At 50.0% G+C, this 24775-nt stretch overlaps 1 protein-coding gene across 1 annotated transcript; it reads right to left on the minus strand.

The window, feature by feature from the left end:
* Positions 1–1365: 1365 nt before the first annotated feature.
* LOC309665524 (uncharacterized protein) lies at positions 1366–24633 on the minus strand (the record flags this gene model as incomplete). Its single annotated transcript, XM_082472154.1, has 3 exons — positions 1366–8516; positions 23710–23805; positions 24304–24633. The coding sequence occupies 3 exons, from the start codon at positions 24631–24633 to the stop codon at positions 8421–8423; spliced, it is 522 nt and encodes a 173-aa protein (XP_082328280.1). The 3' UTR covers positions 1366–8420.
* Between the last annotated feature and the right edge of the window lie 142 nt (positions 24634–24775).

Below are 24775 nucleotides of genomic sequence, written 5' to 3' on the forward strand. Positions count from 1 at the left end.
AGGCGGGTCTGGGGCGGCTGCGGGAGGCTCCTCTTTGCTGGAGGTCGGCAGACTCCCTACGGGAATCACTGGGTCCGGGGTCCCATTAATGCAACCTTCCGCCGAGGACCTGTATCCTCTCATTTCTCCTTAGGAAACGAACGAAGTTTGAAACTCATTTTTGGCCGCTAATTTCAAACAAAACAAAACGTAAACATTGGGCGTTCATTCCATGTTGTGGGACACGTAAGAAAATCGGTGTAGGATCCAGGGTGCATTTTCTGAGGCCTGGCAGTGCTGTTGCCCCTGCCAACCCCCTGGCCCCAGGGCATGGAGAATAGGCGGGTGTGGAAGGATCCGGGAGGATGACATAATCCCATAACCCCAGGAAGGGAAATACTCACACAGAGCAGAAAAACAAAACCCACCAGACATGATTTGTTTCTGCTTCAAATGCATCATCCAAGGAGAATCCCTTTGGGCTACAGTGACTTGGGCTCAGGGGTCGGGGTCCTTAGATCTACCAGTGTTGAGGGAGGCTCCTTGAGATGTGAGCTCCCAGCCTCTCTCTTGCGGGTGCAGGCTCCAACTAAGGGGGATGAAAGGGAGAAGGAAAGCCTAGTGGGGGTCCTGGGTGGCTACGACCCCAAAGCAAACACCATGCCTTGGATGCCTCCACGAAATGAATTTGCCAGACTTGGAGGAGGTTCCCAGACTTGGAGGAGGCAGTAGGTTAGTTATGCAGCAGCTAGAAATCTGGGGACAGCCAGACCTGGCAGGAGGTGCAGACTGAAGCTTTCAGACTCCCTCTCGTTGTTCTTCCTCCTTCCCCTTGTGTCTCCCTTTCTCTCTCCTATCTTTACCCCACTCAAGGGGGTCAGGCCTCCAGGTACAAGTGGCTTTGTTCCCAGGCTCTACTTGGATGGGATGGAGAGACTGGGAAGTTTGAGGAGGGGTCTCACTAGTGGTTCAGATTTCAGAGACTCCAGAAGTGGCCACATCCTACTCCCCCACCCCCCAAAAAAACCCTCACAACTTAACCACTTTCAGTGTCCCACAAGCTTGTGCCTGGAGGGCCTAAAAAATGCCATCTTCTAACCCAGAAGTTCCTGGTTGCCTGAGCAGCTAAGCAGAATTTTGCAAGCAGAAGGGAACAGGGGTGGGGGTGGGAAGTCACTGTTTCTGTTGATTTCCTAACTTAGTTCAAAATCAGTGCTCACAGAAGAAGGGCATGTGCTCTCTTGAATGTAATTTTTCTGTCTCTCTTTCTCTCCCGTAGAGTTGAGGGTTTCTAAATGCCCTCACAGCAATTCAATATTTGATACTCCCTATGGGAAGTGAATCTGATCAGGGCCTTCCTTGCTCTCCTCCTCCTCTGTTCTCCAGCCCCTCAAAAGAGCCCACAGAAACACAGAAAGGCCCAAGAGGAGTTTCTTGCTCTTGGAAGTGACTCTGCCTGGGACCCAGAATCCAGAAATGGTGAGTGGTTTCTCTTCAAAGGCTGCCTGGGTCCTGGAGCTGGGGGAAGGCTGTGCTGGGCAGCCAGGGGGGCTCCCTTGCAGCTGCACCCAGCCAGGGAAAAGGGTGGGCTCTCAAGAAAATGGGTGAATATAGGCCACCTGGAAAACTTAGATTTCTCAGCTCTCTAGATTACCCGGAGGAAGAATTCTCTGGCTGGGAGTGATTGTTGCGAATTCCACTTTCCAGATTTGGTTTTCCGGCCCAGGAAAATTGGGGCCTTGTTTAAGTCTTTTCCTAGAAGTTGTATGCTCGTTCTTCGGCTTTCTGTTTTCTATTAGCCAAAGAGAGACTACATATAAGATAATCTCGGTTTCTCCCTGCGACCTCTGAAACATGTAATTTGGGGGAGATACTGTATTTAAAATGCCAGTCCCCGTAATGAGCCCAGCTTAGCAGTGTGAGCTCCCGCCCTCCCCTTAATGAACGGAGCTGTCGAGAAATAATTTCACTTTGATCTAGTTTGTGACCTGATTTTTTGGCTTAAAGAAGACTAGGCAGCTAATTGGATTCTTCAGGTGCCTTTAATCTCCACCTCAATACTTGGATCCTGACCAAGCTGAATTAAAACGAGTCTGATAAACAAGATGTAGCTCCCAGGGTAACAGCAATAAGAAAATCCCCCATCACGGTGGGGTTTAATGATCACAGCGTGGCTGGCACCTCACAAAAAACATGAGGCTGTAGGCCCCCAGAACCTGCAGCACGGAAGTCTTCAGAATCCTTTCCCCTTCCCTCCCAACACCCTGGATATGGTTTAATTAGAGAGAGAAGGCGGGGTAGAGGGAGGTGGGGAAGAAAAACTTACAGTTGGTGAAAGAGGCAGGGTTTGGGGTATCGTCTCAAAGGGAGGCAGGACGTTGAGGAGACTTTGTCTCTAGGAGAGGAAGCAGGCCGAGCCTTTGAGGGCTGGACAGTAAAGATTGCAATTTGAATTTCCAACTGTGCTCCAAGAGTGAGGGGTGCAAGAGGGAAATAGGAGATGAGGGGCAGGGTTATGCAGCCTGAGGGGCTGGGAATCATGGGTTTTATTTAATCTTTTCAGATGCCAGGATTCTGTGTTCTGGACGCAGAAGCAGGAGGAGGATGGAGTCTGCTGGGACCTCCCCATTCTTAGTGTTGGGCTTGAGAAAGGGTTCTCTTGGGCTCCCTCCCCCACCCCCAGCCCCATGCTCCAATTTGCTCTCTGCTTAACTTGCTGGAGGAGTTCTGAGGGATTACTTCCTCCAAGGCAGGGAGAGTTTGGTTTAGGTCCGGATCTCTCAGTCTAGGCACTATTGACATTTTGGGCTGGAATATTCTTTGCTGTGGAGGGTGTCCTGTGCAATGTAGAATGTTTAGCAGCATCTCTGGCCTCTATCCACTAGATGCCAGTAGCCCCTACCCAAGTTATGACCATCAAAAATATGTATAGCTGATTCACTATGTTATAAAGCAGAAACTAACACACCATTGTAAAGCAATTATACTTCAATAAAGATGTTAAAAAATAAATAAAAAGTCTCCAGACTTTGCCAAATGTCCCCTGGGGCCATAATCACCCCCTGTGGAGAGCTACCAGTTTAGGCCTCGGTGAAGCAGGCATTTCTGGGAAAAAGAGTGGAGTACTTTGCTTGAAATGATCTTTGTAGGGTTCTAGAGAGCCAGGGGAGCAGGATGGGGGACTCTCTCTTCTTTTTTGGCCTTCTGGCCAGCCGGATCATGAACACCTTCTCAAGGCTGCCTTGAACCTCCATCGCAACACCTTCATGAAGCCTTTCAATAATCATGTAGCTTCTAGAGCATATAATCCAAACCTTTAGACATACTGAATCTAGGATAAATGTGTGTGTGAGTGTTTAGATGCTGGAGGAGGGGGATCCAGGCCTCACCTTTTCGGGCAGATTTGAGTGAATGAAAGCTCCTTTCCTTGGCACACCTGGCCTTGAAGTGGGAAATGGCTGAGCTTTTGTGCAACCTGTGCTGTTGATGCTATCAGGGAGTGGAGGGCCTATTGCAAGTCTGGAGGTGAGAGTCGGTCTCTGTGATGCTGGTGGGCAGATACTTATGCAGTAAGGGGCCCTATAGCTCTGCAGCCATTGCTTCCCTCCAGCTCTGAGACCCAGCTGACCTGACTCTGAGCAACCTCCTCTGACCTAGGTTTTCTAGAAGCTGTAAGGTCCAGGAAATTATGTTGGGCATAATTTATTGAACATTGAGCATTATTATTCTAATGCTGATGGAAAGTAATTTAAAAAATAAGAATTTTACCACAATCCAGGCATCTCAATCCGATCCTTCCTCCCTTTTGCCCCTCTCCCTCCCCTTCCTTTCTTCCTTCTTTCATTTCCTTCTTCCCTTCCTTCCTTCCTCCCTGTTTTCCTTCCAGAATGTGTCCACATATAACGCAAATGAAGGAATGTAAAGATTGAGAGAAATTAGTTTATACCCAAGGACCATTCTTTCAGTCTTAAATATCAATAATAAGACCAGGGTTAAACTGGGTAGTCCTTATGTATATTTTTTACTACAGGCATCCTCAGTCTCTCCTCCAGAGCAGGTTATAACCATTTCGGGCTAGCTAGACACCTTTAGTAGTCAGGGTCTCTAGATGCATTAAGCTTTAGGTATTTGACAAAAATCACTGACCGAGTGCTTACAGAGTGCTAATCAATGTACAAAGATGAACTCATTTAATCTGCTTAACAACTCTAGGAACTATTACTGTCATCATCCTCATCTCACAGATGGAGAGACAGAGACACAGCCAGGTTCAGTAACTTGCCCAAGGTCATCCAGCTAGTAAGAAGCAATGCTAGGATTGAACCCAGGCCCTGGGTCCAGGGGCCATGTTTTCAACCGCTCATCTGCTGCCTCTTGTTAATGTGCTGTGTGCAGACAGTGACCCAGAGGACAGAAGTTGGGGAGGTGGGCATCTCTGTGCTAAGCAGGTAGCCACTGCTCTAGGAACCTTACTCTGAGCTTCAAAGCCAGATTCCTGGTCAACAGCAGGTCTAGTAACTGAAGCTTTTCTGATCACTGAAAGTAAGTTATGGGAAATGTAATGCACATCCCTGGTATTTACTACCTCAGGAACACAGGAGACGTAATGAAGGAGGGAAGGTTGTAATTGTAGAAAAACATCAATTCTAGGAACAGAAATCAGTGGCAGCCAGAGACATTCTCCCCAGGTTTCCGGCCCCGCTGGTGGCCCCTCCACCAGGCTCCATGCCCGGCAGGAACCCCCCAGAGGAGGAAAGGGGCCTGTTATAGGAGTCATCAACCTGTCACCACGGCTAGGGTGACTATGGCTTCGAGTCGGGGGAGGGGGTGGAGGCTTAGTCTTTAGCACCACCAGCTGCAGGGAAGGGGGCAGGGGGCTGTGGGGTGAGGTTTGGGAGGGGGAGGCTGGAGGTGGAGCAGGCCTTCTCTACCTACAGCCCCCAAACAGACATTTATTGAGTCGGCAAGGCTCTGTGCTAGGCACCACTTTGCATTTAACAAGGTGGGACTTATCCTCAAGCAGCCTTAATAGTCCATAAGTGTGTGCACGTGTGGGTTTCTGAGAGAAAGATGGGGTGACCCAGCTACATAAGTGATTGCACTGAAGGCTGAGATAAGGACCCAGGGACAGAGCAGTATGAATAGTGCGCTGAGAAGGGCGGGGGAGTGGAGGTCCGGTTGGGGCAGGCAGCCAGGTGGCCGGGGTGCTTGTTCTGGGCCTAGAGGGTGTCTCTGACCTGGGGCAGGCAGAGAGGGGGCTTGTTGGGAACAAGCACAGACGGCAGTTTGGCTAACGGTGGGGGAGGGTAAAGGAAGTACTGTCCGGCGCCCACTGTGTTCTAAATGATGTGCTTTGCCGGATCATCTCATTTAACTCTCAACACACCCCTATGAGTTGGGCAGGGTTATTATTCCAGTTTTACAGATGAGCAAACTGAGGCAGAGGGTCGGTGACTCGTGCCTGGTCCCAGGGCTGGGTGGCCAAGGCCAGGATCTGTGTGACTCGGGAGCCCCCTCTCTCAGCCACTCTGAGCCAGGTCCATAGGTGGGCTTGTGTAGCTAAGTCCAGGTCAAGGGGAGCCCAGGTGGGAGGTTTTCATTTGCGGTTCGCATAGGAAAAAGCTGTGTTGTTTTCCCTCCTGCCGCCGTCACATCCTACGTTTGATATCCAATAGCGCTGAGAAATTGGGTCTTTTTTTTTCCGGGGCGGGTCAGACGGCCCCGTCGCTCGGGTAAGGGGACCAGGGAACGGAGGCCGCGAAGGCTTGGGCGGACGGACGGGAGCGGCCGGGAGGACGGCAGGCCCGGCGAGCGACCGCGAGAACGCGAAGCCCGGGGGAGCGCCGGCCGCGGAGCCGGCGGAGACCCCGCGGGCGGAGACCGCGCCGGCCGGACCGAGCGCGGTAATGCCTCCTCCCGCCCGCCTCCGCGCGTCCTCGGAGCTCGCTCGGGGCTGCGGGCTGGAGAGTCGCCTCCGGCCGCCCGGCTTCTTCCGGCCGCCTCGCCCGGGGCTGCAGCAGGACGGGCCGGCGCGGCGGCGAAATCGAAATGGGGCAGTGATCCACCCTCTTCCGGCTGGGGGACAGGAACCGAGGCTCCCGGCTCTGAGGCTTAACCAACTGCGTGGCGGGGCAAAGTCCTGGAACGTCTTCTAACCTGTGAAGAAAGGTTAATAATGACGACAGTATGAACAGCACTCTACGCGTCTGCTTATCCTACGTGATAGGATCAAATGCGGTCCTTTACTCAATGAACACATATGAGATGTCCACCTACTATATGACAGGCACTATGCTGGGCTCTTTTCATTCTAAACTATTTTTCATTTGTGCCTTTTCGGATAAATTATATTGAAATACTATGTACCAAAAAGTGCGTAAGATCAACAAAATATCACAAAGTACCTGTGTAACCAGCAAGAAACCAAGAAACAGAACATAGCACCTTACTACTCCCCAACGGGAGCCACTATCCTGACATCTAACACCAACAAATAGTTATTTTCATTCGACGAATAAATGATGTTGTGAAAGGACACTGCACACAGGCAATAAAATGCTATCATTATCAAAGTTAAGTGCTGTTGAGCTGGGGGTGGGGGGGGGCATTTATCTGAGCACCTGCTTCTCCTGGATCTTTCCAAGGGACTGGAAGACTTGGTTTCTCATCCCCAGAAGACCTAGGCACCTCCTGTGATCTCAGGGCTTCTTCCGTGGAATGAGGGGCTTGGCTTCCATTCTGAGGACCCTTCCTTCTGCAACGAATGAGGGTGGCTTGGGTGTATCTCAGAAATAACAGGACAGATTTGGAGCATGGCTTATTGTTGTATTTATTATTAATAAAACAAATATCATTAATGCATTCATAATAATGACACGTTTGTAGGTGAATGTTGCCAGCCTGAGGCTCATCATAAAACCTCAAAGAGGTTTTACTATTGTACTTTAAACAACAACTGGAGTTTTCTTTAGAAATCTTTAGACAAGAGTGTTTCTGCCTGTGCCAGCAGAATCTTCCTACTAAACAGTTTTCTCAAGTACCACTGGGTGGTAGATGGATCTAAATGTTCTCAGAACAGGGCAGCATCAGGTATGGAGAATATGATGGAGTGAAAACTCCTTACATATGAGTGGGGATTTACAATTGACAAAGCCCTGGACATTTCTCCATCTCTTTCGTGGGGTTAATGTGAATATTTCCTTGGATTTTGTTTTTGTGATGATGGAATTAATTTTGATGGAATTAACAAATTTCAAAATTTGTTAATTTTGAAGGTGACTCTGGTTTTAGTTCCTGTGTGAGACAGATTTAGATTTAAGTCCCCACTTTGCCATCTACTTGATTTGTGATCTCAGTTAAGTCTGCTCACAATTCTGAACTTGTTTCCTCAACTCAAAAATGGATATGATATCACCTTGATAACCCATAAGACGGTTGTGAAGTTTAAGCTTCATGATGCAAATAAAGCAGTTAGCCCAGTGCCTAGAATAATGTAGGTGTAATAATAGCTTTAACTATATAATATCAATATTGTTATATAATGTAATTCTCATAGACATGGTAGAAATCATTCTAATTTTACAGGCAATAAAACAGGAAGTATTGAACTACTAACATATGCTACATTATGGATGAACCTTAAAAATTATGCTAAGTGAAAGAAGACACAAAAGACTAGCTATTGTATGATACCATCCATCTAAAATATCCAGAAAAGGTAAATTTTTAGAGACCGAAAGTGGATTAGTGGTTGCCTCAACCTGGAGGTGGGAAGAAAGATTAACTGTAGGTCATGAGGGATCTTGGGTGGGGGGAGGGGAATGAAAATGTTCTAAAACTGATTTATTGTGATGGTCGCATCACTTGGTAAAGTTACTAAAAATCATGGAATCATACATTTGAAATGGGTGTTTTAATAATATATAAAATGTATGTCAGCAAAGTTGTTTTTAAAACTCAGAGATTATCACAGAAGAAGAGGTAGAACAGAATCCAGGTTTCTAATTAGATGTTCTTTAGACTGTGGTATAGTTATTTGCCTCCCACTGGGTAGGAGAGAGAAGGCAGACCGCAGGGGAGAAGCTATTGTTAGAATCTCCGTTAAATCAGGGATGGAGCTAAAACAATTAGGAGAATGTGGCGTGGACAGTGTCTTAAGGAGGCGAGAATGGAGGAAAGCATAAGCTTTTTTAGGGGCTGTAAAAGAGTAATAGTTGTGGCTAACTTTTATTAAACTCAATATTCTAGCAAGCTTTATATTCTAAAGCTATATTCTTAGTATTCTAAAGAGCTTAGTATTCTGAAAGCTTTATGTACATCACCTTGTTTAAACTGCATAGCAGATTGTAAAACGTGCAGGAAAAATGTCAAGAACTGAGATTGTGGGGATAAACGGAATCATAACTAAATTCATAACTATCAAAATTGCCTCCAAAGAGGTTTTAAAGGTTTGTATGTTTGTTTTTACCTTTAACCAACAGTGTGAGGGTGAGTGTCCTTGTACGCTGTCGTCCGTCTTCAAAATTCTTTTGCACAAACTGAATCAGGTAGAAAATAGGCTTCCGTATTTGAACTTGACAGAGCTCCACCTCCGTGGAGGGCAGGCCGGAATAGGTGAGGGGCCTGGAAAGGAACACCACGTCGGGGAGCACTGGGGTGTGTCCAGGAGAGGGGCGGGTCGGAACAAGGGCCCCCGGGGATCGGGGTGTCTGCAGGGCTCCTCACAGCTCAGAGGGATGGGACCCCGCCGCCTGGAGCCCGAGGCTTTCTCGCAGGTGGAGAATCCATGTTGAAGCCGGCAGGAACGGGCTCACCCAGCCCACTGTTCCTCCAGGGTCGAATTTCCTCCCGACAAATACGTGGCGTCGGTTTGGAGATTCCCCGGCTACGCGTCCCCCTTTCACCCCGCGCCCCGCAGCCCGCCCGCCGCCGACAGTGCCCGCGGCCTCCAACGCCCGAGTCGCCCCGCACCTGCCCGCGGCATTGTTGGCAACGAGCCCGCGCGTCTCCGCTTTGGTTGGACCGTGGAGGTCCGGTACCCGCAGGCGAGGGGTCGGTTCCTGCCTGCTACATCCTCCTTTTTCCACCCCGGGGGTAGAGGTAAACAGGCCAGGCTGACCTACACCACTGCACGTGGGCCGGGGAAACTGAGGCTGGGGTAGGAGCTCAGACCAGCCAGCCCAGTCTTGGCCAGCACAGCCGTGTCCTCCACGTGGGGGACCCTGCATCCACCACCCCTCCCCGCCAGGTCCCCACCTAGTCGGTCTCTTCCTTGGGTCAGTGGAATGCAGAAGTCCCCAACTGGCCTAGTAGGGCACTTCTGACCTAGAGTCATTGGCCAATACGGAATTTTATAACAATTCAAATTAGTTGCCAACATGTAAAAACACTTGAAAATGAAACATCTGGCAACTCTATTAGCTGGTGCTGAGAATCTGCCATCCCAGTCTTCTCAATTTCCTAATATAACCAAGACATCTCTCTCATTGCTACTACAGGGCTACTCCTATAGGCATCGGTGTGCGTCCCCTGCTGGGGTCACACAATGCCGTGGTGGGGACACCCTGAAAAACAAATCCCTTTAGCTTCCTCTGATACTTGATGATGTGAATTGGTCAAGGTCACCAGTGTGTGACAGAGTTGGGATTGGCACTCTGTTTATTGACAAGGGCCCAGAGGAGTGAAGTGACTTGTCCAAGGTCACCCAGCCAGGCAATGGCAGGGGCAGTACTAGAGTCCATTTCCCTGACCATTGGCCCATTCTCTTGGTTGCCCAGGGGCCTCAGTAAAATGCAGTCATTGGCCAAAGATGTTGCACATGACCCTGACCTGGGCTTTTGGGCTTTTGACCTAGTCACTGGTTAGACCAACCACGTTTCCCTTGCTTCCATCTACACCTATAGAATGGAGAAATCCGTAATGGCTGGCATGTGTCTAACTTTCAGCTCTCAGGGGCTGGATTCTTGTCTAAGAAACATCACAGGCCTGTGGCAGCTATTCCTCATCCTAATGCACAGTCTGAAAATAGACCTGGTCGGTACTATAGCAATTATACTTGAATGTGCTAATCTGATCCCATTGGAAATCCACCTTCTAGCCATCAGGGGAATTTTCCAAAACCTTCAAACTTGCCACCTACAGGGTGGATGAAGACAGCAAAAGTAAAAGCCATGTCATATGACCAGCCCTGTCACAGTTCTGCGTTCTGTCTCCTGTTTTTCACTGGGGAACCAGGAAGAATTGGCTAGACTAGCAGAGAGCCCACAGTGGTGGAGACTCCCTTTCGTAAAACCAAGACAGGGAAACACGGTGGGTGAAAAGGGAGTTGTTGGAGATAATAACTGATGTAGAAAAGGAGAAAGACTTCTGAAATGGCTTCTTATTTTACTTCGGAGCTTTTCCCACCCAAGACTAAAGCACATAAAACAGGCCAGAGACCCTCATGTTTCTCCATCAAGGATATAAAAATCTGAGGCATTCATGTTAGGTTAGCATATGGAATATCTATCTGTAACTGCATGAGCTCTTCAAACAGATCCCCTTACCTCCTTAGCAGAAAGTGAACAGCTTTTTCCAAAAGCTACATTTTTGTGTGTGAGAGAGGCTCAATTTGGATTTGAAATCAAGAAGGTTTAACAATACCCACGGTACATGAAATTACCACCCATTTTAATAAGGTCCAAGATGTTTAATAGCTCACTTAAGGTCTTACAGCAAATTGAGAACAGAAATAGAAATAGAAGAGTTGGCTGTTTTTCTCAGTTGGTCTCCTGAGAAAGGCTTGTTCATTTTCATTCTGTCTCCAGAGGAACTTCTCATATGCCCTCTTCACAATCTCTCTACAGTATCTCACTTAGGTGTTATCACTGTGCAGGTAAATGATTTTTTAAAGTGCACATAAAAATAATTAGATGACTGCTTGTACTCTATCAACTTTTACTTCGGTTCAGCTGCCTGCCTGGAAAAAGGTTTAGTGTAGCCTGAAGTTCTATTAAGGTGTTGTATAATTTGTCAGTGGAAAATATCACACACACACGAGCGTGCGCGCACGCGCACACCCCTTTATCAGCACCCAGAAACCTTGGGAAATTTACATTTTCTTATAGTTCTCTCTCTCTCTCTCCACCTCCCCCCTCCCCGTTCTTGTTCTCTCTTTTTATTTTTTTATTATTATTTTTTATAAATTTATTTATTTTTGGCTGCGTTGGGTCTTTGTTGCTGCACGCAGGCTTTCTCTAGTTGCGGCGAGTGGAGGATACTCTTCATTGCGGTGCGTGGGCTTCTCATTGCGGTGGCTTCTCTTGTTGCGGAGCACGGGCTCTAGGCGCGGGGGCTTCAGTAGTTGTGGCTTGCGGGCTCTAGAGCGCAGGCTCAGTAGTTGTGGTGAACAGGCTTTGTTACTCCGCAGCACGTGGGATCTTCCCAGACCAGGGCTCGAACCCGTGTCCCCTGCATTGGCAGGAGGATTCTTAACCACTGCGCCACCAGGAAAGTCCTGCTCTCTCTTTTTAATTTGGAAAACAGAACTCCTTCACTTCCCATTCTCTTGTGGGCCTGTGCTCCATGATGTTAGAGACCCAGGCTTCTTCCGCCTCGTTGCTCTGCCATGTCTAGGTCCAGGGTGTCAGTAGACAAGCTCCAGGCAGCAGGACAGAGGAACAGTAAAGACGACAGTGCAAGGGCTTATATACTTCTGTTTTCAGTGAAATGTTGGGAGGTGGAAGGAATACATTACAAAGATTTCTCCTTTCTCCAGAGAGCTGGCTTAAAAGTACAGCCAATTCAGAAAGGAAAACTACTTGATTCCCCTTCACCAGCTTCCACTTCCAGCTTCTTGCCCCCATGCCCACTGAAAACAGTGCCCAACATGACAGCCTCTTTGCATTTCTTATACTATCCACCTCCCACAGATACCAAAGAAAGTCCCACACCACCAAAACTTAGTCTCTTCCCTCAAAATAGAAAAGAGACTGACAGGAATAGTTCTTATTTAGCAATTTACTATATTTGTGGCATTAAACCAGTGACATTACTGTAAGGCACTGGGCGGGATGTTCCTCAGTTGACAATGGGAAAGAAGTGAGAGGTCTTGGAAGTCCACTCATATCCTGCTCTCCTCATTTCCTCAATCCTGCCTCCGTGCCTCCCTCCTGCCCTGCCCCGGCCTTCCTCTCACCCACTCCCATAACACTGGCAAAGTGTTGTTGGGTCGCTAAGGACTGAGCAGGTGATGGCGTAAAATGTCCTTCCTCCCAGAGGGCGTACTCCTTAATAAGCAGAAGAAAACTTTATAGGTCCAAAGATTAAAGGCTAAAATGGCAGGCAATAGGGATCTATCTGGGCCAATAACTACATGAAGACGGCCAGGCAGCTATTGTTCACCCCCATTTCACGGGGAAGCTCCTGAAGGTTAAGAGACTTGTCCGAGCCAACTAGTGGTGGAGTCAGAATTGAACCCCAGGTCTCTTTGGCTCTGAATATAAGTGGCTCCCCACTGGTATATTTGCCCCAGGCATGGAGTGCTTCCTTCACTCATCTTCCTTTCATTCCACAAACTCACAGAAATCCCTTGGGCTCACAGGGAAGTAACACACCACAGTAGTAGTAACTAGCATTAATTGAGACTTACTACAAGCTAGATACTCTTCTCAGTGCTATATATGTACTAACTCATTTTATCTTCATGTGGCCCCATTTTACAGATGAAGAAAAGAAGTTTAAAGAAGGTAAGTAATTTGCCTAACATTACACTGCTAGTACAGTGAGTGTCAGAACTGGAATTAGAACCCAAACAGTCTAACTTGTGTTTGGGCACTTAACTATTACGTTAAATTTCCACTACAGTTAAGAAAGCAACAATGGTTCCCTATTATTATTTATGTATCATCTGCCTATGCCTTTGATCTACCATAAAGGGGAAATTCCATTATCACACTAGACATGTCTTGATTTTCTTCTCACTATCCCAGTTCCCAGTGAATGGAGTTACAGAAAGGACACAGGAACCTGGACGCCATCTATGATGGTACTGCAAAGATGCCAGCCAGATAATTTCTTTACTTCAGTTATACATTTACCATCTCCATATTTGTCTGAACTCCAACAAGTGCATGAATGCACGCTAGTTTTGCTATGTAGCTATTTCTGGGAAATGTTAGCCACCATGTAGGGAGAGGGGCATAAACATATTACTGGTTCCCTGGGCACCATTCCACTTCACATTCACTGCTGGTTCTCACTCACCAAGAGTATAATGTTGAGAAAAGAGGATCAGAAACATAGGGTGAAGTAGGGGCACTGAAATGAGTACCCACTGTAGGCCAGACACTGTGCTAGGCCCTTTCCACTTGGCATCTCATTAAATCTTCAGAACAGCTCTGATAGGCAGGCCTCACATCATCCCTTAGATCTGACATCCTGCAGCTTCGATTTGCTCAAGGTCACTGAAGTAAGTTCCAGAATTGGAGTTCAAGCTCTGGCCTCCAACTGCATGCTCTTACCTTGTTAGCAACTGTCTTTGAAGCACCAGAAATCTTGGCTGAGTGAGTTTGAGAGCACTCCTCCACCATCGATTCTGTTCTCATAGAAGTTGCAGATCATCTTCTATCTTCCCAAAGGTCTCTGGGATCTGTCTTTCTTCATCCTGGACTCAAACTTCCGGCCTCACTACACTTCAGAACAGCTCCTTTTTGTTCCTTTCCTGCTGGATCAGACCTCAAAATCTACATCCATAGGGAACATGGATTTACAGCTATTGGAAATAAAAATTTGGTATTTACAAGCCTGGATTTTCCCCTGGCTCTCCCATTTACTATCTGTGTGACCTTAGGCTAGTTGGTTAACTTCTTTATGCCTCAGTTTCCTCATCTGTAAAATGGGGAGACCCATACTTTCCTCTGAGGATTGTTGTGAGGCTTAGATGAGAACATATATCATGTCCTTAGCTTAGAGCCTGAGCACACGGGCTTTTGCTTTTTCCCATTGCCTGTATTGAGAAAAGATGAGGGCTGTGGTGAAAGGCAGATTCTAATAAAAGGAAAATTCGTCAATTTTTGGAGGTAGTCTGGCTCTTCAGTTGCCAATGGGCCATATTCAGGATTAAAAGTATGGCCTGAGTGTTGCCACTTGTGAAAGTGCAGACCCCTTCCTCAGGGCCTAAGACCAGGGCAGAGTTACATCCTGGATCTGGGTTTCTTTGGTCCTTTCCATGCCTATTTTTAAAAGTGACCTTTCTCTCCTCTTCTAATTCTTTCCAAGAACAGTAAGGCTGACTCCAGAATAATTAGGAAAACATTCCAAAGTTGACATATTGCCAATAATGGAAGTTATGAAAGAACTTTAAGTCCATTATAATAAAAACTTGCATTAAAATTATGTTTTGTAAACTTGTAAATTGTCAGTAGTATTTCACAACTGTCTGCCTTTCTTTTGAGCGTCTGTCCGTATTGCCAGGCTTTAAGGATGGACAGGGACTAAGAATAATTCATTCTATAGAGTTCTCTGCAAAATTCATACTCTTGTTTGTGAAATGCCCGAGACTTCGATCCTTATTATGGCTCTGTGACCTTGGTCAAGTCCTCTGAACTCTGAATCTTGGCTTCCTCAACTGGAAACTGGAAAGAACAACTCTGACCTCTTCGACCTCATTAGAGACTGGGGGAGGAGCAAACAAAATGCTGGACAGAGACGTCTTTCAAAGCAGCCTAAACTAGTAGAGAAGTGTCAAGGGTTAATATGATATACATGAATGTGTGTCTAAAGTGAGAATGAAAGAAAAAAATAAGAAGCAAAGCCAAAGAAGTCAAAAGGAATAACAGTGTTCCTTGCTTTGCCATTCATTAGCTGAGTGATTTGGGGGGAGGCACTTAACTTGTCTGGGCCTCAGTTTCCTCATCTGTCAAATGGGGCTTATGTTAATAGCTGCTCTTCCTATTACACAGAATTATTGTATCAAATGGGACAGTGGGTGTAAAAATGTTACCTAAGTAAGAAAAGACCACCCAACTGTTAATTGTTCTTAATATTAGCAGTAGTAATGCCTGGTGAAGTTGCAGTATTCACAGGCATCAAACTAGTTTAGTCTTCTTTGGAAATGAAATCAATCCACTGAGATCCCAGGGCATGACCTGTTGGCTTCCACAGGCACAGGTTGAATCCAGTGAGTAGGAGACCGGCCTCTAGCATCATAGTGTTGGGATTCAAATCTCACCTCTGTCGCTAACAGGATATGTGACTTTGAGTAATCATTTTACCCTTCTTTGACTTGATTTCTCCATCTTGCCTCATGGAGTTGTGAGGATTAAATGATATAATACATGTAAAGCATTTAAAGTAGTACCCAGTACACGAAGTTATTTATGGCTCTCTTTATTCTTGGTGGCACCTTGGCCTCTTGCTGCCTAGTTTATAACATTAGTTGTAAATTTAATTTATTAAATAACATCCCAGAGTATGCCTGATACTAGATAAATCTGACTGAATGAAAAAGCATTTACATATATAATTAGATGGCTAGGCCTTTTTGATTCCTACTAAAGCTGCTTGCTTTTAACCAACCACAGCAGATGCCTAAATCACCATCTTGAGATATCTGAAAAGAAAAATACTTGTATATCTCAAGCCTAAGAGGCTGCAGGCAGGAGGTACTGACAGAACCCCTTGAGTCCCTGCCCATAGTCCTTAGGGGGCCCATAGAAAACCTATTTCTATGCCTCACCTTTCCTTGTCCCCAGTTACTCCCATGGCCTTTCTTTCCATTCCATCTGTTCTCTAGCAGGATAGGGGTACACAGACATGGAAGATCTACTCTTCCCCACTCTAGAGCCAACAAACCAATCGCATCTCAAGGCCTCTGATTTCTTTTGTGAAGGAAATGTCTGGGTAGGGCAAGTTTTCGACTCTGCTCCAGCTCCTGCAGTTCCAGAGCAGTTTCTAATCTGCCACTGAGTAAGGTATGTCCTTAGGCAGTGGATGAATGAGAAGATGAGTGAGGAGCTAAGTTAGATAATGACATCATTAGGTAGTAAGTTAGTGTGCAAAGAGATACCTAGAGGTGCTAAAGCGTAAAGAACATGGGTGAATAAACATGGGTGAAAGAGGCATAAAGCTCTGCACCAGAAATTTGAAATAAATAAATAAAACAAACCAAAACAAAAACACTTAAAAGAAGCCATTCCAGGCAGAGTGGAAAATCATGGGAACTTAGAAACCAGGGTGATGGAATCCACAGGGCAGCAGTTCTTAAACTAGAGTGTGCACCAAAATCACCTGGAGGGCTTGTTAAAGCGCCAGTTGCTGGCCCCCCTCCAGAGTTTCTAATTCAATAAGGCTGGAGTGGGGCCAGAGAATTTACATTTCTAACAAGTTCCCAGGTGATGCAGGGACCACACTTCAAGAAACACTGTCAGAGCGAATCTGAGAATTGCTACGAGAAGAGTTGTTGCTCAGAACTAAGTGAGGCTCAAAGAATCGCTGGAGGACTGTGGAGACAGGGGGCTCCCCAATGCCTGGGGAGTACCGCAACAAATAGGGTCGATCCGTGTGTTGGGGGCATGATTTGATCATAGTGGCTGATCAGGGGACTCGATAAGGCACCCTCACCTATGCGACCCTCCTTTAGGCAAGCCTCGACTGGTTGGGGGGGCGGTGTCAGAGGAGGGCGGAGGATAGCGTCCCAGAGCTGTTTTGCTCCCTCCAGCCCCTCACAGGTAATTACCCTTTCCTAGAAGCCAAGGCTAAGGGGCCGCGACCTGCCATCCATCCCTCCTGGGGTCCCGCTCAGAAGGCGGGCGCGCAAGGGCGAGATGAGACTCCCTACCGAGCGAAGGTGGGCTTCTCGGATAGGGGATTTGGGCTGCCGCCCCCTGCAGAGTCGCGGGATCAGAGCCAGCGAAGATGCTAAGACAAGCCGCCACTTCCTCCTCTGGCGGTCGGCAGTGGGGGGCGCACCAAGACAGCAGTTCGGGAGCTGCGCTTTGTCACTGCGGCGGCAAGGGGCGGGAGCGGAGGAGGGAGCAGAAAAGGGCCCGCGGGGACAGGACGGGGCGGTTGACCGGCTCTCAGGCCGGACAGGGACGTTCAGGGGGCTCCGGGCCGCGCCTCGCACGGCCCTGTGGGGGACAGGAAGGGACTGAGGTTCCAGGTCCGGGCCCAGACTGTGCGCGCACTCCAGTGCTGGGCCGGTGACACCCTGTCCTCTGCGCCGACATTCCTCCTGCTCTCCCTCCACTACAACAACCCCCTGATAGCTGGTACTCCACCTACGAAACTCACAACTGCAGGCTCGTGCGCATCCTCACTGGCTCGCCGAAAGGCTTCTGAACCAGGAACTCACAGTCCCTCCACGTCGCGGCGCCCTACAGCCCTCCCTGTTCTTAGCCGCCCTTCCTGCTGTGCCCCGCTCCTCTGAGACTTACGGTAACAGCTGAAGCCGGCTCCCGCTCACCGCTCACCCTCTGCTGGGGCCGCAGCAGCATCCACCCAACCAACCCGAGAAAGGTGGCCCCTGTCCAGGTCTTTCAGTCATACCCAAGGCACCGCAGTGGTCTATCTGCGGTCTCAGGGAACGTAGTCCTCGGTCCTGGGGGCGCAGCATTAACCTCACAAAGAGAATCTGGCTTTTGGAGGCTGGACTACTTGGGTTAAAATCCCAGCTCGGCCACTTCCCAGCTGTGTGACCCTGGGCAAGGCCATCAACCTCTCTGAGAGTCAGTTTTCCCTCTGCATAACTGGAAGAACTGTACCCCATCGGGACTCCGTGAAGCTCAATAGGAGGAAGGGGCTAGTCCGGGTCAGGAGGGGCTCTATAAAAATCAGTCCCCAGAACTCCTCACACAAAGGTTTTTCCATTTCGTAGAGAGAGGCTTAGCCGGCCCAACTGGTTGGACTTCCTCGCGTGGGGGCGGTTCCCCTACCCCTCACCCGGGAGACCAACTCCTCCGTTCGCAGTCCGGCGCCACCGCGTCTCCTGACCCGGCGAGGCCGAGTGGGGAGAGAGGAGGGGGCTGCGGCCTCCTCCTTGGCCCGGGAACCGGGAGAGACAGACACGCGGTCAGTGAGCACACAGAAACAGAGACTCACAGAGAGACCCGCACCGGGAGGGAACGTTTAGGGCATTTAAGGCTAGTTAAATCTTAGAAGAGAGATCCTACTGGGTAACGACTCCACCAGGTAGGGGTCCCGGATCTCCCCACCCCCGCCGCTGGACCACCCAGACGGGCGCCTCAGTAGGCGGGTTCCCTCTACCAGCACCAGGGTGAGAGTGGGGGGCGGCGCTCCACTGGGAGCGGGAGGGGAGCTGTCAGGCTCTTTTGGCCTTTGGGCAGTCCAGGAAGCTTGGAAAGGGTTTGTGCCCGATCAAAATCTATTAAAAATGAAACCAAAGGACTACTACCGCCACCCCCCACCACACCCAGGAGGGAAAGCAACCCATGGCATGTGGGACTCCATAATAACTGCCACTTCCTTGCACTCTGGATTGCCCTTAATCCCCAGGGAAGGTCAGCCCAAACTAAGTCCTGCCTTTTACAGCAGAATCACCAGCGCCGCCATTCTCTCCACCCAGATGCACCTCCAGGGTCTGGTTTTAAATGCAGGCATGTGCAGAGCCTGGAGGATGCGTGGGGAGGCCTAGCCAGTCCCTTTAGGTTTTGTCCCTTGGGCCAATCAATCCTGGAAGACAGGTGGAGAGAGGTAGCTGCCATCTAAGGGAAAACATCTGGTAAAGCCATACCCCCTATCAAAGGGATCAGGCAATTGTGTCTGAAGTTTGGTGGCTCTATAGGGGCTGTAGAGGGTAGGGGAATCTTGGAAACTGAAGGCTAACTTCAATGTCTCTGTGCACTTTTCTGGAGAGAGGTTTGCCAGATATGTGAATGGCCATGACTCCCAAGATGTTAAAACTGGTTAGGTAAGCCTGATGAGTTTTGCCCCTTTCCAGATAGGTGCTCAGGGCCTCAGTGGATTGTAATGATCAAAGATGGACCAGACTTTGTGTCTTAGGGTCTCCAGAACCAGCTGCTGCAGTGACATTCCTATTTTGGAGTTCAGGCCCTGAAGACTCTTCCCACCTGCTTGAGTAGATCAGTTAGTCTCTCTTACCCCACATCCCTAAGGGTGACTCCAGCCACTCTGCAGATCATGCATAATCCCCACTCAGCCTCTGATCCCCTTCTTAAAAGAGGGTAAGGCCTGGAGGACTTCTCTGGGACAAGTTTCCAAATGGCTTTGGGCCATTTTATTCTCTACTCTCCTTCACGCCCAAAGTGAGTGGCTAGAGGTTAGTTGCCTACACCTCTCCCCACACCCCCACACCCCCACACCCCCCCAATGCCTGCAACACACACTTCTCCTAGCCCCTGTGAATTTCTCTGGGAGTACGGAGGAGAAAAGGCCTTGGCAAAAAAAAACACAAGTGGAGTTTTTGGAAGGAAAGGTTCAGAATGCGATGCCTGGCACTTTCTAATGGCTCCAGTTTTGAGTGTGGACCTGAAGTTAGAGGGATGGGAGTTGAGTCGTTTATATATGAGCCTCCTCTCTGTGCTTCAGAATATAGGGATGATTCATAATATCTTCCTTAGGGCCTGTTGTGACAATGAAAAGAGCTAATACAGACGAAATGCTTAGAACAGTGACTGCTCTTTATCATGTGGGGCTTCCAGACTTCCACATGGGGTTCCTCTTTGCCCTCCTGGGAAATCATGGAGGAGCAGGGTGAGGACAGCCCAGGTATGTGGGTCTTGAGCCTTCTGATTCTGGGGGCGGGTGGGCACCCTCTCTGTGAGGCCCCTGGACCCAGCTTGATCCCAGAAAAGCCTGGGGGTTTGTGGAGGATGCTTTATGGAGAGTTAAGGCACTGTTGGGTGTTTGGGCATCCCTGCTCGCCAGGGAGGGACAGGGACTTGGAAGGAGCATTAGTCCAGGGTCCAACATTCAGCCAGGCCCTGGCCATGAGTCAAGACCACCGGTCACCCTATCTGTGTGGGAGAAAAGGTGCTGCTGCTTGTTGAGGTCTTTTAAAGGAAGTGCTATGTAGATTAAAGGAGAAATGGGCATCAATGCACTTTGCAATGAAAGCAAATTTCAGGACACTAATGGTGAAAAAAACCCATACCATCTCTGCTAAGATAGGGGAGGGGGATGTCTGGGTCTTTGGGTGCTTGCGTGTTGGGGAATTACTTGACCAGAACTTGGGCCCTTCCAGCTGGTGGCTTGAGGAAGGAGCAAGCCTTGAGCCTGGGGAGGTCGTCAGGACTCCAGTCCTGCCCTTGGTCCTCCAGCTCCCGGATGGGCAGGTGGTAGGTGTAAGGATGTGGGCTGTCAGTTCATAGTCCCAAGCTCAGGGCTCGGATGCCCCCGGGCTCAGGCCCACAGGAGCCTAGGGTTGACAGGTGTAGAAGCAAGAGTGGCTGCAGTACTGGCTGGCTGTGAGGACCTGAGGAGCAGGAGTGGTGGGGTGGTGAGAGCCACCAGTTTCCTGTCCCTGGTGCCTTCACTCCAGGAGGTACAGAGAGAAGGGGGCGCTTGTTTGGAGTTCCAGAAGCCGCAGGTTCTGCCTGCCCCAAGGAGAAACTGTTCTGTGGAGACCACTGCAGGCCCATTGCCACCAACTCCCTCTGCACGGTGGGCAAGGGGTGGGGGGAAGTGGTCAGGGATGAGCCGCACCGCTCCCCACCCCATCCTCGAAAAACCCGACCTCTGGGCATCTGAGATCCAGTGGACCTTGTTCCCAGCGGGGCCCACCCTGCGGTACCTCTGGGCTCTGGGTTCCCAGATGGGCATCGGCAGCTGCCAGGGATGAGACGGGGACCGACCGCCAGAAGTCCCCTCACCTCCCACTATTACAGCAGCGGCGACCCAGCCGCGCGGGTACTATGACGGCCACAGCCCGCGCGCCACAGCTTGGAAGATGACCGAGGACCCCAAATCAATGCCCCGGCAGCCCGGCGACGCTTATTGTTTAAAGGGAAGCTCCCTTTGTTCTTACGTTTTACTAAAGTGAGAAGCGAAAACAACTTTTTCCGGATCAAAATTTTGCTGGCACTGAAGCAGCCAGATCAGCTCCCGAACCCTATTCCCCTGTCCCAGGTCTCCTCGCCCCTTCCTTTCGGCGGGGACTCGTGCTTGCTGCCGGGAGGGCCCGCAGCTGGCTGGAGAGGGTACTCAGGGCCTCAGACTATGGCCCCGAGAGGGTCCGCAGGCCACTGAGGCGTTCCCTACCCCCTGCCGCCGCTCTCCGGAGCCAGATTTTTCTCGGGAAGCGAAGAGGCTGCAGCGAATCGGCGCGTCTTGTGCCCAGGCCCGGCTTCCGATTCCATTTAACACAACCCGCGCATCTTATCTCCGCGTCGCCTCCCCGGGGTTCCCACCCACCCCCTGCCCAGCTCAGCCGGGCGGAAGCGGAGCCGCGAGCTTTTGAAGTCCGGAGAATTTCAATCCCTGAGGAGCCGGCTGGACCTAAAACCGCCGCCCCAGCGGGGGAGGGGACAGCAGGCCCGCGGAGGGGAGGGGGTTGTCCTCCCCGCCGAGGGAGGTGAGAAGCCGTGGGGGCCCGGGCCGGACCCCAGTTAGGCTGCTATCACCCCCTCTCTGCTTTTATGAGGTTGCCCAGACCTTGGCGACGCGGGCTTCATCCCCTCTGCGAATTTACCTTTTTTCTCCTGCCGAGTAGGGAATAACCTTCATGACACAGTGATAACCACGCTATTAAAACGCCTCCCCCTAAACCAAAAAACCAACCAAACAGAAACAAACACCACCCCCCCAAAAAAAACCACAGACAAAACCCCAACCAGAAACAGTGCTCTTATCGAGTCCCTCCTGTTTTCTTCTTTCTCTTGTTAAAAATTCGACCTCTTCATCTGATGTTGATGAAAGATGCTTTTGGAAGAAGTGACATTTGGTTAAAAAAATTTTTTTTTTCCCCTCTTGCGCCCGGGGGCACCTTAGGCCCCTAAAGACAGGGAAAATTGAGGCGTTTTGAAAGGGCGGAGGCAGGAATCGGGAGAGGGATGGGGCGTCCCTGAAGCTTCAGCTCCGAAGCCCGGAGGAGGCAGCCCCCCTACCGGAGAGGCTGAACCCGGGCTCGAGCCTCCTTCCTTCTGGGACGCAAGGGGAAGCCCCGCTCGGATGGGCCGGACCCAGGAAGGAGACGCAAGTGGCACCTCTTGATCTTTCAATCCTACTCCGCTTTCATCTCGCAGGGAAAACCCAGAGGAAAAGAGGATCAAACGCAGAGCACTCCCATTGAATGCAAAGTGGGGGCGGGGCGGGGCGGGGCGGGGAGCCGGGAGTCCCTCTGAGGAACTGGCCTCATGGAGGTCAGCACAGCGGGGCCGGCTGTAAGTTGGTGGAGGGCTGCGGGGGATGAAGGGGGGGAGGGAAGGCGCGCCCCAGGCCCAGTGCTGGAAGGGCCCTGCCGAGGGTGGAGGACAGTGGCAGATCTAACACAAACGCTGGTGGCTCGACTTTGACAGGAAGGAAAGAGCAAGCCAAGTGCTCCCTCAGCCTCTGGCTACCAGCTGGAAAGCACAGGGCACCACAGAATCCTAGGACAACTCTGCACCAGGGCAAAAGTCTCTGGGATCTGATCCCAATTGCTCCTCTCACCTGTAAAATATTCTCCAGGATTTTGGGGCTAGCAGTGCTCAGCACCTGGTGGCTTTGGGAGTTCCAGGGAGTGGAGACGTTTGTGCAAACATTACCGTCCAGATCCTTCTGCACAGCCCACCCCGAGGGGAGGTTAATGAGCATCTTCTTATGGAATGGGGGAGAAGTCAAAGGCAGGACTTGAGAAGGGACTTTGTGTTTCCTTGCTTCCTCCACCTCTGGAAGCCCACAGATAGGAAGACTGAGGCAGGGGGAAGAGAGAGAGGAGTAGAGAAAAAGAAAAAGGAGGAGGAGGAGGAGAGAAAAGTAAGAGATAGAAGACCAAAAAAAAAAAAAAAAGAAAACAACTTAGTGACAGAGGGACTTTTCTTTAGAATTTCAGAAGTTGGGGCTTTGTCTTGGAACACATAGAAGGAGGTGGTGCAAGGCAGACTTTTGCGGCTGTCAGCTTAGCGCTAGAAGCTCTGAGGAGGGGACAGAGAAAGGAGAGTTGTAGGGTTGCAGAGCCAAGAAGGGGCCTGCCTCCCAGCCTCAGCAAAGTGGGGAGAGACCCAGCCCACCTACCTGGCCCAGACACACTTGCTCAAAGCTGGCAAGGGGTCAGTTTTCCTAACGGGTTCCACCTTCCCTGGAAGAAGACCTGAGAGGGAGCCTGTGGCTGTTACCAAATATATTCAGCACTGCTCACGCCCCCCAGCCCTGCCATGGGGGTCCCCTTTCTGTTCGCAACGATTGATGAGAACCCCAGTCACTTGTGCTTTCATGGCATTTTCGATGACTTCTCTCTCTTCTCTCCCAACGCCACCCACTTTTGGATCAGGGGATCAAAGCCCCGGGGCAGGGCGTGAGGGAGAACCCTGCGAGTCAACCCTCTGTGAACCCCAATACTGCGTGCTGGTCGTTCTCGACCCCTGCCCCAAATCTCTGGGTGAGAATAACACCTTCTCCCAGCTAGGAGCCTCTGCCGCTGCCGCTGCCGCTGCCACTGCGGGGGCCGCATTTGCCGGCGCTTCTGAACTCCCAAAACCTGTTTCGGGGGAATTCGTTGACTCTGAACAAATACCTTAAAATACAGGCAAGAGAAGAAAAAAGGCCACCCTTAGAACCTCTCCCCACCCTACATACCTGAAGTGCAGGCGAGGCCCGAGCAAATGGGAAAGCGATTTCTTCCATGAATAGCCTTCTGGAGGTCAAGCTGGGCTGTGGAAAGCTTAAGGCCACCTAGATGGGGAGGGGGGGATTAAAAAAAAAAAAAGCGAACATTTGGAGTCAGCAGCCAAGGCCGTCTTTAAAGAAAAATATTAAGACATTTATCTCTTGCCTCTTGGGGAAGAAAAATGGCAAAGTTCTCTTTTGGTTCCCAGGAGGAAGGAGACAGCTGGGGGTAGGCGCTGGGAGGGAGGAGGAGGGAGGAAAGAGACCCCAGGCTCAAGCTCTCCAGACAACTTGCGGGGGAGGGAATATGCTTTTCAGCAGCTGGTAAAAAAGACGTTGGAGCCCGGGCGAGGTTAGCTCGCCAGGGACAGGCAGTTGTAATAATGACGAGAGAAGCGAGGCTTGTGAATCAGCCTTCACACTTCTAAAATGCAGTTAAGGATTCTCTCATCGGTGTTAGAACAAGGCACCAAGTAAAGAAAACAAAAGCCCGAACAACAATAAAAAATATATATATCAAAAGCGTATTCAATTACCGAGTCCCGCAGCCTCTGCGGAACTCACCGCTTTAAGCTGTCTTTTCTTTCTGCGGAATTCCATTTGCATCCCCTCTGCCTGGGTGTCTCCCTCTCTCAGTGTGTGTGTCTCTCTGTTTTCACACTCTCCTCCCCATTCAAGCGAGGCCCACACCTGGCGCATCACTGCCGAGCCATTAGCTGCGGGTCTCCTTTCATCTTCGCTGTAGCAGACGTTTCTATTTATCCACTTGCGCTCGCCGAGTGGCGTCACCAGCGGTACTGTAATGACGATTGCAGCAGGAGGATGACAGCTTAGAAAGAAGAGGGCAATGGGGCTTCCTCCCAGAGGCGGTGCGGCACAGAGGAGCGCTCGCATCACAAGGTGACCCCCAGCTCCCCACCGCCACCACCGCTGTCACCGTCGACACCGCGTTCCGGCCGCTCCGCGCTCGCCCAGTCGCCTGGACTCTTTCTCCCACCCGCAGCCAAGATCTGTCGGACCGCTGGGGACCCAGGGA

This window comes from Balaenoptera physalus (assembly GCF_965194825.1).
Source record: "Balaenoptera physalus genome assembly, chromosome: 8".
NCBI lineage: Eukaryota > Metazoa > Chordata > Mammalia > Artiodactyla > Balaenopteridae > Balaenoptera > Balaenoptera physalus.